The sequence below is a fragment of the Pongo abelii genome, chromosome 13 (assembly GCF_028885655.2).
Source record: "Pongo abelii isolate AG06213 chromosome 13, NHGRI_mPonAbe1-v2.0_pri, whole genome shotgun sequence".
NCBI classification, from domain to species: Eukaryota; Metazoa; Chordata; class Mammalia; order Primates; family Hominidae; genus Pongo; species Pongo abelii.
In genome coordinates, this window is record NC_071998.2 from 58489771 (window position 1) to 58508433 (window position 18663).

At 39.7% G+C, this 18663-nt stretch overlaps 1 protein-coding gene across 3 annotated transcripts in view; it reads right to left on the bottom strand.

Moving 5' to 3' along the window:
- The window catches only part of DOCK8 (dedicator of cytokinesis 8), a 249849-nt gene that overhangs the window by 170904 nt on the left and 60282 nt on the right, over positions 1-18663 (bottom strand). For all 3 annotated transcript variants that reach the window (XM_024252561.3, XM_024252560.3, XM_024252563.3), the window contains 2 exons: positions 6057-6232; positions 3106-3177 (listed from right to left, as the gene is read on the bottom strand). In XM_024252561.3, coding sequence (XP_024108329.3) covers positions 3106-3177; positions 6057-6232 — 248 coding nt within the window. The remainder of the gene's footprint in view (positions 1-3105; positions 3178-6056; positions 6233-18663) is intronic.

Consider the following 18663-nt stretch of genomic DNA (forward strand, 5'->3'; position numbering starts at 1 on the left):
TAGACAAGGGTTAATATCTTTAACAAATAAAGTGCTTATAAAAATAAATCAGACTAGACAAATACATTAATAGGGATGCACAAATTTCATGAATAAGCAGAGCACCAGGAAAAATAAAAAATGGCCAAGAAATATATAGAAGAAAGATGCCTAATCTAATAGTAAAAGAAAATGAAAATAAAAGACAACCTTTTAATAATTAAAATTGGAAATGTTGATAAATTATAACATCTAATATTCTTGAGGATTCATGCATGTAGTGTCAATAATCTTTTTTTTTTTTTTTTTTTGAGACAGAGTTTCACTCTTGTTGCCCAGGCTGGAGTGCAATGGCGCAATCTCGGCTCACCACAACCTTTGCCTTCCAGTATAGCTATTTTTAGAGCATCAAGTGATTCTCCTGCCTCAGCCTCCCAAGTTGCTGGGATTACAGACATGCACCACCATGCCCGGCTAATTTTGTATTTTTAGTAGAGATGGGGTTTCTCCATGTTGGTCAGGCTGGTCTTGAACTCCCAACCTGAGGTGATCCACCCGTCTTGGCCTCCCAAAGTGCTGGGATTACAGGCATGAGCCACCGTGCCCGGCCTATTTTTTTTTTTTTTTTTTTTTTTTTTTGAGATAGGGTCTTCTTTTGTTGCCTGGGCTGGTGTGCAGTGGTGCAATCATCGCTCATTACAGCCTTGACCTCCTGGGCTCAAGTGATCCTCCTGCCTCAGCCTCCCGAGTAGCTAGGACTACAGGTGCATGTTATCACACTCAGTTAATTTTTTTTAAAATTTTTTTAGAGGTGGGGTCTCTGTATATTGCCCAGGCTGGTCTTGTACTCCTGGGTTCAAGTGATCCTCCTACCTCAACCTCCCAAAGTGCTGAGTGAGATTATAAATGTGAGCCACTGTGCCCAGCATAATGTTTGATCTAGTATTCCAAATCTTTAAATTTGTGCATATGCTTTGACATAGAAATTCCTCTTGTAGGAATTAATTCTAAAGAAAAAATCATAAATATGTACAAATTTTTAGCGAGAAGGATGTTTTTGCATTTTAAGCACAACACTGAAAAGTAAGGAATCACCTAAATTTTAAAATTGGTTAAATAAATTTTGGTATAAATATATTATGCAATCATTAATAATTGTATTGAGGAAGCATATTTAATAGCAAAGGAAGAGAATCACTCTTTACAGTGAAAACTGAAAATGCACGTTACAAAAATGATATTATAATCTTATTTAGTTTTCATACAAACATATACCAAAAAACCCAACACTATTCAAAGGACAGACATGAAATGTTCATGATGATTATCTGTCTAGAGTGAAACTGAATGATTTGTGTTTCATAATTATTTCTAAAATTTCAATGAGTATTCCAAAAAGAGTCATTTTTTTTCTTTTACATTTGTGCAAGATCAAGAAAAATCACTACTCCAAGAAGCTTGCATTGCCATGAGAAATGAAAAAGTGGACAAGCCCGAAATAGAAAATAAATCTGAAAACCAAATGTATCAAAATGGACCTTTCTATTTGTTCCTTCTCAGATTTTTTTTAGATCTTTAATGTCCAGAAAGTACCTCTAATGATAGCATTTAAAAACTTGAGAACAACTTGTTCCGAAATCTTTTATTTATTATCAGCAAACCATAATTTTATTTGACTGCCCAGCAAACTTTGTTTTCCATTCATATTAGAACAGATGATGGATTGGCATCTAACTTTCTCTTAATAACTTTTAAAAATGAATGCTTTCTCTTTTTCTGCTGCTGAAAATGTGTGCATATTGACATTACTCCAGAAAACCTCAGCACAAACTCAATGGCACCCTTCCAGGAGCTAGATAAAACCCAATCCTCAAAGTCTTTCATCATTTACCCCACAGAATAGTAATTCTTACTGAGGTATAGGAGGAGTGAGGCTATCAGAATTTTAAACTACTAATGTCTTGTCAAAGGTTCTGTGATGTGTCTCTAGTGGGGTGTGCCCTAATCTGTAGACAGTCCACATCTCACTCCCCAACATGTACACCCATGCAGGTTGAGAATTTCAGTGTGCATAGATGTTTCTCATGAGAGAGTGCTGTCCAGGTCCACGGCATGGAGAGGAAAAGCTCAGGACAACGTCACAGAAGGTTTGATTAATCCAGGAGAGAAAGATCCCTTACTGGAAGGCCAGCAAGTAATTTATTTCTTGGTCATAAACTCAAATGCCACCTCTGAATCTGAGGCCAGGTTTCAATTCACTTAATTTTTTTCCCCCTAGGAATTCATCAGAATTAGAAGACAACAAAAAGGCTCTATTCCAGGTGCCCAAACTTTTGGTTTCCCTGGGCCATACTGGAAGAAGAATTATCTTAGGCCAAATATAAAATACACTAACACTAACAATAGCTAATGAGCTTAAAAAAAATCGCAAAACAAAACCTCATAATGTTTTAAGAAAGTTTATGAATTTGTGTTGGGCCACATTCAAAGTCATCCTGGGCTCCATGCTGCCCACGGGCTAGGGATTGGGCAAGCTTGCAGTCTATTCTTTATGTTTAAAATAGAACTTTCTTTCTCAGTAAGTTAATGGATAAATAAACAATGGTACAGCCATGCAATGAAAGATTATTCAGCAATAAAAAAAATGAGCTATCAAGCCACAAAAAGACATTGAAGAACAAGGTGGAATTATGGAGACAGTAAAAAACGAAAGTGGTTGCCAGGGAGGGAGGATGAACAGGTGGAACACAGAGGATTTTTAGGGCAGTGAAACGATTCTGTATGATACTGTAAAGGCATATACGTGTCATTACACATTTGTCAAAACCCATAGAATATACAACACAAAAAGTAAACATTAATGTAAACTATGGACTTTAGTTAATAACAACATATCCATATTGGCTCAGCCATTGTAACAAATGTAACACACTAAAGTGAGATGTTCATAATAGGGGGAACTGTGTGTGTGATTCGGAGTGGGGATAAGGAAGGAGTACATGAGAACTCTATTTTCCATGCAATTTTTCCGTAAACCTAGAACTGTTCAAAGTATTAAGAAATATTTAAAAACTAACAATATAAAATTAATATTTATATACAAAAAGCGGAAAAAAAGTAACTTACTTCTGGTTCACGATTAGCCACTCACGGATGTAGGTCTGAACACAGTCCCTGACATGAGGGTCCAGTTCAACCCTAATGAGGTAGAAAATGAAATAAACACATGTTATTACTGGGTAAAACAACAAAACAATCCCTTATCATGAGCAAGGAACATGACATGAATTTAAATCCTTATCAGTGAGAATGCTTAGGATGTTCTTGCCCAATCATTCCAAATGTCTAAAGTATTCCTGGGGCAATAAACATTTTTACTTTGATGAGACAAACATGTTGGCATTTTTTGCTTTGTGGGTTTTCTTTATTATACAGAATCATGTTAAATTATAACTATCCCCGAAGGCATTCTGACACAAGACAGGTAGAACTAGCTGTAATCGAATACAAAACAAGGAAAATAAGTATAAATACCTATCTCTGACAGGGTAATTTGGACGTATTTTTTATGCATGTGTAACCTTGTTAGGACACGCATGTTCTCCTTTTTGAAAGCCAGGAAAAAGAACGTTGTCTTATGCTTTGACGAAATTGCAAACACTGGCTTTTGTTGGTGATCATTAATTCAGTTGGTTCCTGTCATGTCTGCTTAAGGAATGCACCATGAGCAATACTCTTCAAGTGCTTCAGAGTCTTGAAATCAGAAATAATAATTGTAGCAAAGCTTTTTGCTATTGTTGCAAATGCATTAGTACCAGAAATAAACAGGCTTAAATGCTACAAGCCTTAATTTTCTCATCTGTGATAAGGAGGTAAGAACAGAGACATGCTGTTAGTATTAGATGAAATATTGTAAAGGTTACACATGTAGTCTCTGGGCCCTAACTGCCCAAATCCCAGCTTCATCCCTTATAGCTATGTGACCATGAGCCAGTCACTCAACCCTTCTGTGCCTCCGTTTCCTCTCCTTAAAGCCGTTAGAGTAGTAAGAGTGCCCCTTTTAGTAGACAGCTTTGATGAAGATTAAATCAGTTAGTGTGCAAAGTGCTTAGAAGACTGCCTTGCACATAGTAAGATTCATATATGATATTAATAGTTTACACTTAGGTAGCATTTACCGTGCATTATGCACTGAGGCAATCACTTTATATGTATTAATTCAGTTAATTCTCAAACAGCACCATAGGGTAGGCATTACTATTATTCTCACTTTGCAGAAAAATGAGACAGTAAGGATCTTGTTCCAAGTCACACAGCAAGTGGTGGAGCAGGGACCTGAATCCAGGCAGCTCAACTGTAGCGTTCATGTTTTTCACTACCACGCCATCACAGCTCAACATAAAGTTCTGGGCTAGGCACAAGGTGTTCAACAGGAGTCAGCTATTGTTTACTCTGGTGTGATGATGATACCTTCCTCTGCCTTAATTATACAGAAGACTTTTTGGCAACAACTGAAATAGTAGAGGTTGTCTTAAAGTCATCAGACAGGTATGTTACCTATAAATTCTTTTGACAAGGCAATAGTATACTAAAAAACTGATGCTAAGTAAAGAAATTATCTTCCTTATCAAATTTCAAAAAAAACAAAAACAAAAACTCTCCTTCCTCTAAATTCATTGTACTGTTTTTTGTTTTTGTTTTGTAAGAAACAGGGTCTCACTATTTTACCCAGGCTGAACTCAAATTCCTGGGCTCAAGTGATCCTCTTGCCTCAGCCTCCCGAGTAGCTGGGACCACAGGAATGAGCTGGGGTGACTGGCTACTGTAAGCATTTTAAACAGCTTTTCCCAAGATTCTCACCATATTTGGAAACATCCATAAATTTTACATAAAGGAATAAATTAAATGATTCTTCACTAAAGATGAAAATAGTAGGTGTTAACTTACATTAAATTCATACCTGAATAAATGGACTGAAAATGGGGGAGTATGTTTCCCAAAAATGACAATGTTTTTGTTTCCTGGGAAGTGTGTATTTTTAAAACATCGGAGCTACACATATGGTCAGTTCTCCTATGTAAGTGAGAACTGTCTGAACAAGAGAGCAACAGTTCACAATAATACCACCCCATTATCATTCAACCTCCTTAAACTGTGATGAAATAAAATCCAAAATAGAACTAGAATATCTCAGAGTAAAGAGGGCAGGGGCTGTGTGTCAGGTTCTTCTTTCTGGGACCTTCTGGGGAAGACGAGAAGATGGAGCCTGTCCAGGAGGATATGAATCTTAATTTGGCTTTTAAAATAAATGTAAATAAAAGTTTATCCTAAACCTCCAAAGAGACATTATTTTTTTACATTTTGGAACCAACAGGAGTTTCATTTAGCTACAATTCCACAGTTAGTTTGATACGAAAAGCTAATGCCCATGCCTATAAACATACAGAATAGCCAACTATAGAAACTCAAGCCCTAATTAGCTATTCACGTATTTATTCTACAGAGCTCTCCCCACTGTTTTAGCAATGCATGACACTTTCTTCAAAGGAGGGACTTTAACTTATTCATCTTTTTATCTCAGTACCCAGAACATAGTAGATGCTCAATAAATGTGGGTTTACCTTATGTTTGTAACTTGATCCAGTCTCATAACTGTAAGCAATTAAAATGCTTCTGGATGGAGGCATTTCAGTAATTATTATTAAAAATCCTGACATTTTCACAAATGGAGAAACCGAGGATTTGGGAGGTCATGTGACTCAGCCAAGGTCACTGAGCTGGCAGCCAGGTGGTCTGGCTCCAGAGCCTGCACTTTTAACCTCCTCTTGAGCATTTCATTTGGTTCCCCTGCATCCCTTGCACTGGCTTAGTCTCCACATGGCTTTTCAAAAGCTCTAGCCAAACTAATTTAAAAACTATCTATACTTAGGTGATGATATCATATAGCTGTCCCCCACATTTAAATGGATTGAGTAATTTTATTTTATTTTTAAGTTCAGATCGAGGGCATCTCCCCCACTCACTTATTGAAAATCATGACAATCCCAATCACATCTACATTTTAGAAAACTATTTACCCTTCCTCTGGCAAAGAGGGCTGCAAAGTCCTACATTCCTTTGGCGTGAACACCACATCCAAGTCGTCATCAGTGAAGTCCCCAAGCTCCTGGGCAAGCTGCACATCCAGGCTGTTCAGGTGTGTCATCAGAAGTCCTTCAAAGTCCCCTGGCTCCACAGGGTCATAAAACTGAGGCTGGAGGGGCAGGGAAAAGGAAAAGGAGGTTCTCACCCAGTTTTCTGGTAAAAGCACAAAGGCAATAGTAGATGTTTGCCTTCCTTTCCTTTGACTTAGTAAGTACTTCACTCCTGGCATAAAACAGAGCGACTCTTTGGAGGAGCTGTCAAACACAGAAGTAGTGATATGGAAAAAAATGCAGCACAGAAAGTCACGTCATAACACGATGAGCAATTAAAATCACACCCCAAGGCAGAATTTTTCTCTCCTTAATTGCAACTTGATGAGGAATCCTGAGGAGATCCAAAATGAGATCACAAAGCTTTGCTGAATTTTTATAATTTCTCCCGCAAAAGCTCTCCGAGGCCATGTTTTGTTTACCCAAATATAGTGAACTAGGGAATGGAGACAATTTTCCAGAAATCCAGGCAAACTCAACACTCCTTGGCTGAGTATTTAGGCACAGTGTTTCTTTTGGCCTAAGTTATGCTATACATTGGTTCTCGAAAGCACTTCATATATAATCATAGCTGACAGTGAACACCGAGTGTTTCGGTGGCTGAAACAATCCAGGGCAGTGATTTCTAAATGTCACCGGGGTGACTGGTGCTGGTCTGGAAGAAATTTCCACTGGACTGCAGCTACGCAAGCAAACTCAGGGCAATCTGCTGAGTTTTCATATAGCTAAATTTACTCACTTGGAAATAAGTGTTCTTTGCTCTTCAATTTTACCTTCCACAGTTGGAAAGAGGGGGAATGAAAGAAATAATAGAAATTGATGGTAATTATAAAAATAGTTCTTATAATTGATAAAATTAAAAGTTGGCAACTTTTGTCAGTCTTCAATTAAAATATATTTTCTTTTCTGTGAAATCCAAAGACTTAGGAATGACCACCTTACGAAAGTAAAAGAATCACTTAGATCAAGTAGATTTGTGTCATAATAATAGCAGCTCTATGAAGTGTTCATTTATGGCAGAGTCTTTGGAGTCATCAGCCCAAGGCGGGCTGGGGGTGGTGGGGAAGTTACTGTTTTTCTCTACCTCTACCCTCCAGTGGACCAACAAAACAAATATCTTGGATTCTTTACTTGCACTGCCTTGATGGGAGACAAGGGCAGATCCAAGGGAAGTACTAACGAAACCGGTTTTTCATCCCTTTGAAATCATATACCAGTAAGGGCTTCAAGTCGAAGAGGAGAGACAAAGTGCTGTTGAAGAGGCAAGAGGAAATAAGATCAGAGAATGGAGATGTGGCATGCCTCGTCCCCTCCCCACTCTTGCTGTCCCTGATGATGGAGGAGACATGAGTGACGTAAGTTAGGGAGTGAGGATGAAGCTGCAAATTAGGCAAAATATGCCCTACTTCCTGTCTGGGATTTTTTTTTAACTTTTAGGTTTGGGGGTACATGTGAAGGTTTGTTACATAGCTAAACTCATGTCATGGGGGTTTGTTGTACAATTATTTTATCACCCAGGTATTAAGCCCAGGACCACATAGTTATCTTTTCTGCTCCTCTCCCTCTTCCCACCCTTCACCCTCAAGTAGACCACAGTGTCTGTTGTTCTTTTCTTTGTGTTGGTAAGTTCTCATCATTTAGCTCCCACTTATAAGTGAGAACATGCAGCATTTGGTTTTCTATTTCTGCGTTAGTTTGCAAAGGATAATAGCCTCCAGTTCCATCCATGTTCCCACAAAAGGCATGATCTCATTATTTTTATGGCTGCATAGTATTCCATGGTGTATATGTACCACATTTTCTGCATCCAATCTGTCATTGATGGGCATTTAAGTTGATTCCATGACTTTGCTATTGTAAATAGTGTTGCAATAAACATTCACATGCATGTGTCTTTATGGTAGAATGATTTATATTCCTCTGGCTATATACCGAGTAATGAGATTGCTGACTTACATTATCCTGTGCTATGGCAAAGGAGGGTAGAAGAGAAGGTGACAGGACAACCTCAGTAGCTGAGAGCAAAGCATTCCCCTCGTTTCCTAGTTTCCAGGTGCTATGAGAAGCGACAGAGTTGGTTCCCTTGGTTCTGACTGGGGACCTGAAGGTCAGCTGAAGAGAGGACTATAGTCCTTACAAGGGTCCCTCTCAAAATGAAACAACAGGAATCATGAGGGGCTAAAGGAGCCAGAGATCAGCCTGTGCAGGAGCCAGATGAGGACTAAGTTTGCATTAGGACACTGATGAACTCTGCCAGAGGAAACAACAGACACCATCTATGCACAAGACAAATGCATCTGCCAATCTGCCACAGACACCTCCATAGGACCAATCCCACAGGATAAAGAGGACTCTCCCACCCCACCCAACCACCACATGGAATACAGAGTTTAGAGTCAGGATTGAATGACTTCTATAGGAAATTATGAAACTGCATTTTTTCCAGCCCCAACCTCATTACTATAAACTTTATACCCATTTAAGTAATAATTATTGAGCATTACTATGTGCAAAGAAATTGGACTAGGATTGTCTCACTCAATCCTCCCTATAACCCTGTGAGGTATGCATTCTTACTGCAAATTGAGTTCAATTGGTGTTTCAGAGTTTTGAATTTTTCGTATCATGTCATATTTACATACACAAAATGAGACATCCAGGGGATGGAACCCAACTGTAAACATTAAATTCATTTATGTTTCATATACACCTTATACACATAGCCTGAAGGTAATTTTATACAATATTTTTAATATTGTATAAATATGTGCCTGAAGAATTCTATTCAGACATAACAAAGAATGAAATCATGTCTTTTGCAGCAACATGGATGGAACTGGAGGCCATTATCTTAAGTGAAAAAACTCAGAAACAGAAAGACAGATATCACATGTTTTCATTTAGAAGTGGAAGCTAAATAATGTGTACACATGGACATAGAATGCTAGACATGAAAGGCTTGGAGAGGTGGGAAGGTGGGAGGGGGTGAGGGATGCTAGATTACTTAATGAATACAATGGACGCTATTTGGGTGATGGAGACACTAAAAGTCCAGACTTTACCACTATGCAGTATATTCATGTAGCAAAACTGCACTTGTACCACTTATACAAATAAAAAAAAGTATTGTGTGTATGAAACAATGTTTTGACTGTGGCCCATCACATGAGGTCAGGTGTGGAACTTTCCACTTGTGGCGTCATGGAGGCACAAAAAAATTTCAGATTTTGGAGCATTTTGAATTTTGCATTTTCGGACTAGGGATGCTCAGCCTGTATGCTCATTTTACAGATGAAGAAAGCGAGGCTAGAGATTTAATAATTTTCCCATGATTACACAGCTAGGGACTGGCCCATCTGGAATTCAAACCAAGGCAGGCTCATGTTCTTAACCGCTATAATTTTGATTGTTTTCTTTTGCAGGCCTTTCAAGAAATCTGTATATTTTGAAATAATCAAAACACCAGGCAATAGTAAGTGTGTTTGGAAGTGAGTCAAATAATATATTCACCATGACCCACACATTCCACTCTGAGCTTCTCATAAGATTGGCTGCTCAGAGTAATAATAGTAAGTAAATAAAAGTGATAATAAATGTAAACTTATTATGAAGAATATCAATTACTCAAGGAGAGGCAATGGAAATATACACTTCAAAATTATACTGAAGCATAGTTTGAAGCAAGGTGACATGACCCGTAAAACTAGTGAGTAGAAGTCTCATGGAGATATGACATTTGTGTGCAATCATCAGTGAGAAAAAATTTCACTTCCTGCCAGAGAATAATACTTGTCATGTTGGATAGGCACGGTGGCTCACACCTGTAGTCCTAGCACTTCGGGAGGCCAATGCAGGAGGATTGCTTGAGCCAGGAGTATGAGACCAGCCTGGGCAAAAAAGTGAGACTCTGTCTTTACAATTTTTTTTTTTTTAAAGTTAGATGGCTGTGGTGGTACACCACCTATACTCCTGGCTACTCCAAAGGCTGAGGTGGGAGAAACACTGAGCCCAGGAGTTCAAGGCTGCAGTGAGCTATGATCACATCAGTGCACTCCAGCCTGAGTGACAGGAAGACCCTGTCTCTAGAAAACCAAAAAAACAAAACAAAACAAAAAACCAAACTTGTCATGTCCCTGAAATTCAAAGCCACAAATGATGAAAAACCTGGCTGATAACGACCCCTGTTACCTACAGGAGAGACTATCCAGGGAGAAAATGACGGCTGATTTCCTCACTCAGCAATGATGTTCTGAGTATCTACTGGGTAGGGCATACTGAGCTCCTGAGTTGGCCATTGGGGATACAGAGGATCACAGGCAGTTGTTCTCATGGAGTTGCACTCTAATAAACCATGAGGTGGTGAAATGTGCAACTTTCTCACACATAAATAATGCCATTATTTGGTGGGGGGAATTTGATAAAGAACATACATCATCATTAAGCACTGTGTGGCAATGTACCAAGGGCAACATACCCAGTTGATGATAAAGTCATAAACTCTCGAGGTCTGAATCTATTCCAGTACTGAAGAGCTGGTAAGCACAAACAGCAATGATAGCATTATTGAGTATGGTTCTAGCACTACACCCAAGTTGACATTTAATAGTTTGTCTCCCCTACTCTTTCTACACTGAAACTAAAGTGGGAGGAAATTGGTCATTCCAAATGTGGTGTAAACTAGTCTTGCCCTTGGCAAGTGGGTGGAGACCCTAACTACTGTTAACTAGGCCTCCTAGCAGTTGTTCCTCTTGCAAATTCAAGTAATAACCAGGAACCAAAAAAGATTTCTGTTCTCTAAACTATCAGGAGTCTTAATCTCAGGAGTAGGCTTTACTATGAGGCAGTCAAAACACACACAAGCACACAAACATATATACATACATCTAGTGGTAAGCCAAAGAAGAAAACAAATATTGGAGAGAGTTACAGTGGCATTGCATTTCAGTAGGGATGCAGTTTAGAAACAGGGTCGGGTAGGGAACGAGGAATTTCCTAAGATCAGTTCAAGGCAAGACTTGGATCCCTGGAAGCTCAAAAGCCAAACATGAAAATTAACTGTTTTGCTTTCTCTGCTGTTGTGCTATATGTGGTCTCCTAGTCAGTGGAGACCAAAGACTAGTTTAAATGAACATCAAAGTAATTTCAAGAAGGTCACCTTTATGTCATGATTTTTCAGAGTATGCATATCATTCATTATATGTAATAACATAAGAAAAAATCAAAAATTAAAAACCAAAACAACTTTTTTTTTTTTGAGACAGAGTCTCACTCCATTGCTGGAGTGCAGTGGCGGGATCTTGGCTGACTGCAACCTCCACCTCCTGGGTTCAAGAAATTCTTGTGCCTCAGCCTCCTGAATAGCTGGGATTACAGGCATGCGCCACCACGCCTGGCTAATTACTGTAATTTTAGTGGAGACGGGGTTCCACCACGTTGGCCTGGCTGGTCTCAAACTCCTGGCCTCAAGTGATCCACTCACCTCGGCCTCCCTAAGTATTGGGGTTACAGGCGTGAGCCACCGTGCCCAACCCCTTTTGAAAAATAAGACAAAAATACTTAAGACTGCAAATGCAAATGTTCCTAAACCAGGCTTTACCTTTTGTGATGGCTTCATGATGTGTCAACTTGGCTAGGCTGAACTACATTTCCTTGAATTCCTTTCCAGTATGTTTTCAGACACGGTGAGCTACAAGAGAGTTCTCCTGCAAGAGCTGGAGGACAGAAGGGAGACTGCAGCCATTTTGTAGCATACACACACCTTTTTTCAGTTACATAATCAGTCATTTAGGTGCTTCTGTGAAGGGAATATTGCCAGTGTAATTAAAGTCCCTAAACAGGTGACTTTAAGTTAATCAAAGGAGAGATTACCCTGGGTGGGCCTGACTTAGCCAGTTGGAAGCCTTTTCTAAAAAGGTAGAGGCTCTCTGGCAGTTCAGACTCCAGGCTTCAGCTTGTGCCCAAAGGGGCTCGGTCTGTTTGGAATATTTCCTTCCTGGCCATCTGCCCTGTGACAGACTTTTAAGCTTGTGGAGCCACACAGCAGCAGTAGGCAAGCCAATACTTTCATACACATCCATATGGATTTCCTACAGGTTCTGTTTCTCTGATTGAACCTGACTGATACACCTCCTTTCATTCATTCAACAAATACTACTGCGGTCCTACAGCGATCAGACACTAGGTTAAAGAAACAGTCACTTCCCTCAAGCAATTTTCAATACTTCTCTAGTGAAGGCTTATTATGCAGTCTTTCTTTTTAGTTATTTTTTTCAGACTTCTGGTCAGTAGACTAGAAACACACAAAAAATAATTAGAAATATCACCAAAGCTTAAATTATCCACAACCAAATATACATTTTTAAAATTAAGCAAGTTTGAGATTTCCCTTGCCCTCTAACACATGTCAAAGGCTATTTCACCTGACAAAGGGTAGGATTCAATTTGTTCTGAAATTGAAAATTCCTATAACCCCAGAACCATATCTGTTGAAAATTAATCTACATAGCTCCTAACACAGTGTAGTATACAGATAGCATACTGATAGCTGACTCAAACCACAAATCTAAACAATATTTCACAAATAGGACAGTGAAAACAGAGAGGTTAAATGACTTGCCCCAAGTCACATGTGCAGTCACACAGGACCTGGCTGCCTCGTTACAGCATCAGGGAGGCTTCATGCCACTCCTGGTGGGGATGGGGAAGAGGCATGATGTCTCCAGGTGGCGCACCTGTATCCTCATGCATGTTTATCTACCTTTTGGAGAGTGGTCCTCACATTTACTTGGCTGTTCACAACAGACAAGCCTTGTCAAAGTCACCTAAGACTCCATGATGCCAAATTCAATGGTTTTTGCTCAGTCCTGGTCTATTGGACACAGTTGTTCACTCTCTCCCCCTTGACATACTTTCTTCCCATGGAAGGCAACCAATTGTCTCAGGGTGTCCCAGTCTCTTAAAGTCTCACGTACTGAGAAAATTCTCAGTACCAGGCAAATTGTGACAGTTGGTTACTCTATCTCACAGATACCACTTTTACTAGGTTTTCCTCCTACTATGCAGTGCCCTGGAGTTCAATTCTAAATCTCTTCTCAATCTGCATTCAATCTCAAATGATCTCATTCACTCCCATGGCTTTAAATATACATTTTTAAAATTACAAGTTTATATCTGCAGCCTCAACTTCTGCCATAAATTCCAGGTTGACTTTTCCAATTACACCTCAACATCACTACCTGGTAATTTAACAGACCTCTCAAACACAATGAGTTCAAAACGAACTCTTAACTTTCCTGGCAATCTGCTCTTCCCATACCTTCCATACCTCCACACCTCTGCAAGTGGCAATTCCAGTCCACCAATTGCCCAGGTGGAAAACATTAAAGTCAATCTTTCTTCTTCTCTTTCTCTTACACTCCACATATCATCCATCAGAAAATCCTATCCACTTTGCTTCTGAAATATATCCAAAATACTTCTCACCTTCTCTTCTGCCACCACCCTAGTCCAAAGCACCGCCATTGCTTTCCTGAGTTACCGTGACATCTTCCTAATTGCCCTCCCTCGTCCAGTCTATTTTCCACACTGCAGCCAGAGTGATCCTCATAAAAAGTCAAATGGTTCCACGCCTAATCTCAATGCTCACAGCAGCTTCCTGTCTTAGAGTAGGAGCCAATGTTCTACAGTCTCTGAGGCCTGTGACCCAGCCCTGCTTTCTCTATGACTGCATTTCCTACTGCCCACTCTGTTCAGGCCTCATTCTGCTTCCTTGCTGTTTCTGGAGCATGTCAGTTATTGAAGTCTTGGGGACTTTGCACTTACTGTTCCTTCTGACTGGAATATTTTTCCTTCAGATATCCGTCAAGTTCATTCAGAATTCTGCCCAAGTGTCTCCTTTCTAGATAGAGGCCTTCACAGATGATCCAATCTAAAAGCATCTCTTCCGGGTCACGATTTCATTCTTCAAAGCCCTCAATATTCCCTGATACAATCGACATTTTCTGTTTGTCTGTGTCTGTCCCTCATTCTGAAAGGCAAACTCTATGAGGATAGGCCCTCTATTGTATTCACTGTTGTATCTTCAATCTCACTGCTGTGCCAGCAGTTCCTGACACAGAGACCCAATACATATTTCTCAAATGAATGAGTAAGCTCTCTAGTATCTTTAAACGAAGCTGAAGGCAGTAAAGTTCTTCTAGCTTCTGTGATATCAAAGTTCTGTACTTTATGGACTAAACACTTTCCTGCTTCCACCAACAACAATCTAGCACTGATGCCACTAAGAGGGAGATGCTGACATGCCACCATGGGCATCACTCTAGTTTCACCAAGGCTGAGTTGATTCCTCTGCTGCACAATGACAAGAAAGAAATGCCTGCTCTGTGTGCAGAATGCCTGCCACTCTTTTATTTTATCTTCCATTGTGAATTTGCATGAAAACTATCTTGAGATCTTCATTTTCCATCATGCCACTTCCAGTGCAATCAATGAAACCTAAGAATAGCCCAGCTCCTTGAAAGATGAAGTGCAAAAGAAGAATAGAATCAGAAGAATAAAAGAGGACCATATTTATCAGGCAATTAACCATTTAAGTCATCATGAGCTGTAAAATAAAAAAGGTTGCTTTATTGCACAGAAGCCTGTACATATAACAAAAATAAATGCCTTCTAAGCTATGAGACTTTTTTTAAAAATAAATGTTACATATACAAACATGCCATGTAACCATGGTGTTTGGTACATATCCAGGATGTGGCTTTTTACATCCTTTTCTTCAGTCAGAGCCGTTATGGTCCAGCTAATTCATTCCATTTCACTTCAAAACTTCTCTATTCTCACTTTTAAAAACAGGATTTTTCCCTCCATAAAATATGTAGCTTAAGGTTATTAATCACCTATACAAAGTCTCCAATCCTCCTTACTTCCTTAGGGCATAGATCCTAACTCTTTCTTCTCTTGTCCCCTCCCCTCCCCTCCCCTCCTTTCCTCTGAGACAGGGTCTCCTAACTCTTCTCTTGCATGTTACTCTTCTTTTGTATGTCTTCTCTTCTTTTCTATTCTCTTCTCTTGTCTTCTCTCTCTTTCTCTTCTCCTCTCTTCTCTTTTCTTTTCTGAGACAGGGTCTCACTCTGTTGCCCAGGCTAGAGTACTGTGGCTCAATCATGGCTCACTGCAGCCTCCAACTCCTGAGTTCAAGTGATCCTTCTGCCTCAGCCTCCCAAGTAGCTGGGACTAAAGGCATGTGCCACCATGCCTGGCTAATTTTTTTTTTTTTAACTTTGTTGTAGAGATGAGTTCTCACTATGTTGCCTAGGCTGGCCTCGAACTCTTGGCTTCAAGTTATCCTCCTGCCTCTGCCTCCCACACTGCTGGGATTACATACAGCCATGAGCCATTGTGCCTGGCTTCTACTTTGAACAATCAGAAAATAGGCCAGGTGTAATGACTCATGCCTGTAATCCCAGCACTTTGGGGGGCCAAGGCAGGCAGATCACTGAAGCTCAGGAGTTCAAGACCAGACTGGACAACATGGAGAAACTCTGTCTCTAAAAAAAAAATACAAAAATTAGCCAGGCGCAATGGTGTACCTGTGGTCCCAGTTACTTGGGAGGCTGAGGCAGGAGAATCGCTTGAGCCTGGGAGGCGGAGGTTGTAGTGAGCCAAGACTGTACCACTACACTCCTGCCTGGGTGACAGAGCAAGGCCCTGTCTCTAAATAAATAAATAAATAAATAAATAAATAAATAAATAAATGAAAAGACAATAGTATATTACAGTTTCATTTTAACAGAGGTACTGATTATAGACTTGTTTGCCTAAATAGGTGGCTGGCACCAGAGGGTCTCTGGTTAATCTATTCACACAGCTGTGGCAATAGAGAATGCCAAAGCCAATGAGTGAGTCTACACACAGGGTTATTTACTAGCCACAGCTGCCTTCTAGCCCTGGTCACAAAGGATTTTGGTAGGAGTGTCAAATAGACCTGGGACAAGTTTATCATCACATCTAGAAAACCAACTTCAAATGATGGATCCCCTTCATACTAAAATATGCAAAATTCAAAAATATTTTATCTACTTAGAAAATGTTTATACACACAGTCATCAGACCTGATATTTATAGAGTTTTTTAAAATCCCAATAAAACAAAAAGAAAAATCAACATCAAACACACACCCTTCCTCTCATCTGATTTATCAGATTTATGACAGAAGCCACTGTATTTTCTAAGGATATATCTGTAGGGTTAGTAAGTGGTCTTTGCTTCCTATACCTTCTGAAATTCAAAGCACACAGGGCAAAATAAGTGTTACCTTTCTCTATATTTTTCCCCCTATTTGGAATACTTCTACCTTTAAAGTTCTTTAAATGGGCCGAGCACAGTGGCTCAAGCCTGTAATCCCAGCACTTTGGGAGACCGAGGCGGGTGGATCACCTGAGGTCAGAAGTTTGAGACCAGCCTGGCCAACATGGCGAAACCCCGTCTTTACTAAAAATACAAAAATTAGCCAGGCATGGCGGCGGGTGCCTGTAATCCAGCTACTCAGGATGCTAAGTCAGGAGAATCACTTGAACCCAGGAGGCAGAGGTTGCAGAGAGCCGAAATCACACCTCTGCATTCTAGCCTGGGTGACAGAGGGAGATTCCGTTTAAAAAAAAAAAAAACAATAAAACTAGGCTGGGCCCGGTGGCTCATGCCTGTAATCCCAGCACTTTGGGAGGCCGATGTGGGTGGATTGCTTGAGGTCAGGAGTTCGTGACCAGCCTGGGCAACATGGTAAAACACTGTCTCTACTAAAAATACAAAAATTAGCCAGTTGTGGTGGTGCACGCCTGTATTCCTAGTTACTAGGGAGGCTGAGGCAGGAGAATAGCTTGGACCTGGAAGGCAGGAGTCGCAGTGAGCCAAGATTGTGCCACTGCACTCCAGCCTGGGCGACAGAGCGAGACTCCATCTCAAAAAATACATTAAAAATTTAAATAAATAAATAACAAAGTTCTTTAAATGATTCTTAACCTGGGCTTCAAGTTAAAGTCCCCAGGGAACTTTAAAATACTGATGCTTGGTCCCCACCCCCAGGAATTCTGATTGAATTGTCCCTAGATAATTTTAATGTCCAGTCAGGGCTGAGAACCCTTACTCTAAGTCTTCTCAGCCTTCTCAATCAAGCCTTTGCCTCCTATTACATCATGTATCCTTTTCTCTTCTAAACACCTGCCACTTTTGAAGCCAGTAAACTCTATATTACCTGTTCTCCCAAACGGATCATAAAGCCCTTCAGAGCTGAAGTCACCTTTTATTCATCATCTTCTTTTAATCTCCCACAGTGTCTCCACAGTGCCAAATCATAAGAGAGCAATATTAGCCAATATATACAAAGGACCTATTATATAATTCTATATGCCCTAGCAGGGACAGCATTATTATGCCAATTTTACAAATGAAGAAACTGAAGTCTTCAGAGAGATTAAGTGGCTTGTCACAAATTACATGACTAATAAATGACAACTGTACTTCATCCCAGATGCACCTGACTCCAAGCTCTTCACTCTTGCAAAACAGCAGCAACAACAAAGACGTGTAAATGATTAGGTTCTAAAGAACTTGACATCAATTAAATGCTCTTTAAAATTAAACAACCATGTGTATCGGCAAGTGGAGCACTGAAATGGTAGTTGTAAAAATAAAGGTAAGAGAAACGAAGGTCAGAACACACTTGGTCTTATTTTCCAATTAGCCAAAATAATGCAATGAAAACCTACGGCTTCTCATTTTAAGGAAAGTTTTCTAAAACAGCTTTAGGTTGAGAGTCTTTAGATGATAAAACTACTCCTTTGCCTTCCTAGAAATGAATCTTACCGAAATGTTCCATTATGTTTCCATGAAAAGAAATATTTTTTTTAAAGGTAAAAGGAAATCACTATGTAAGTTGATGATTTCTTTTGGGGAACCTTCATTTGGGACGATGACTCAAGGGGAAGAACAGCCACTTCATTCTGAGATTACAACACGATACCAGGTAAACATTATGGAGATGGGATTTCCTAAGCAGACTATTCATCTAAAAAAAAAAAAAAAAAAGAAAAGAAAGAAAAGAAAAAAAAAGAATTCGATCCTCTGGGCTTCCACATGCCTCCGTTCTCCAGGTAGAAGGAACAAGGGCCATATACTGAAGTTGAAGTCAAGAGATGGGAAAAGAGATTCAGAAAAGTAAAGCGGAATAACTGGGAGTAATATATTTTAAAGGATATTCACGTGCAAATAGAACCAAGACTAAATGATGACAGGTAGGAACACGTGATTCTTGCATATTTTAACAATTTTACTTATTGTTGCTAGTTTCTTGATATCTTCTCTTAGAAAATGGACAGCTAAGCCACATGTTAACTTCACTACCCAGCTAATGTGGTAATTCATCAAAATTCACTTTCATCAAAACTTACTGAGGAGGCAGCAAACTACCAAACGAATGCTTACAAATATTAAGCAT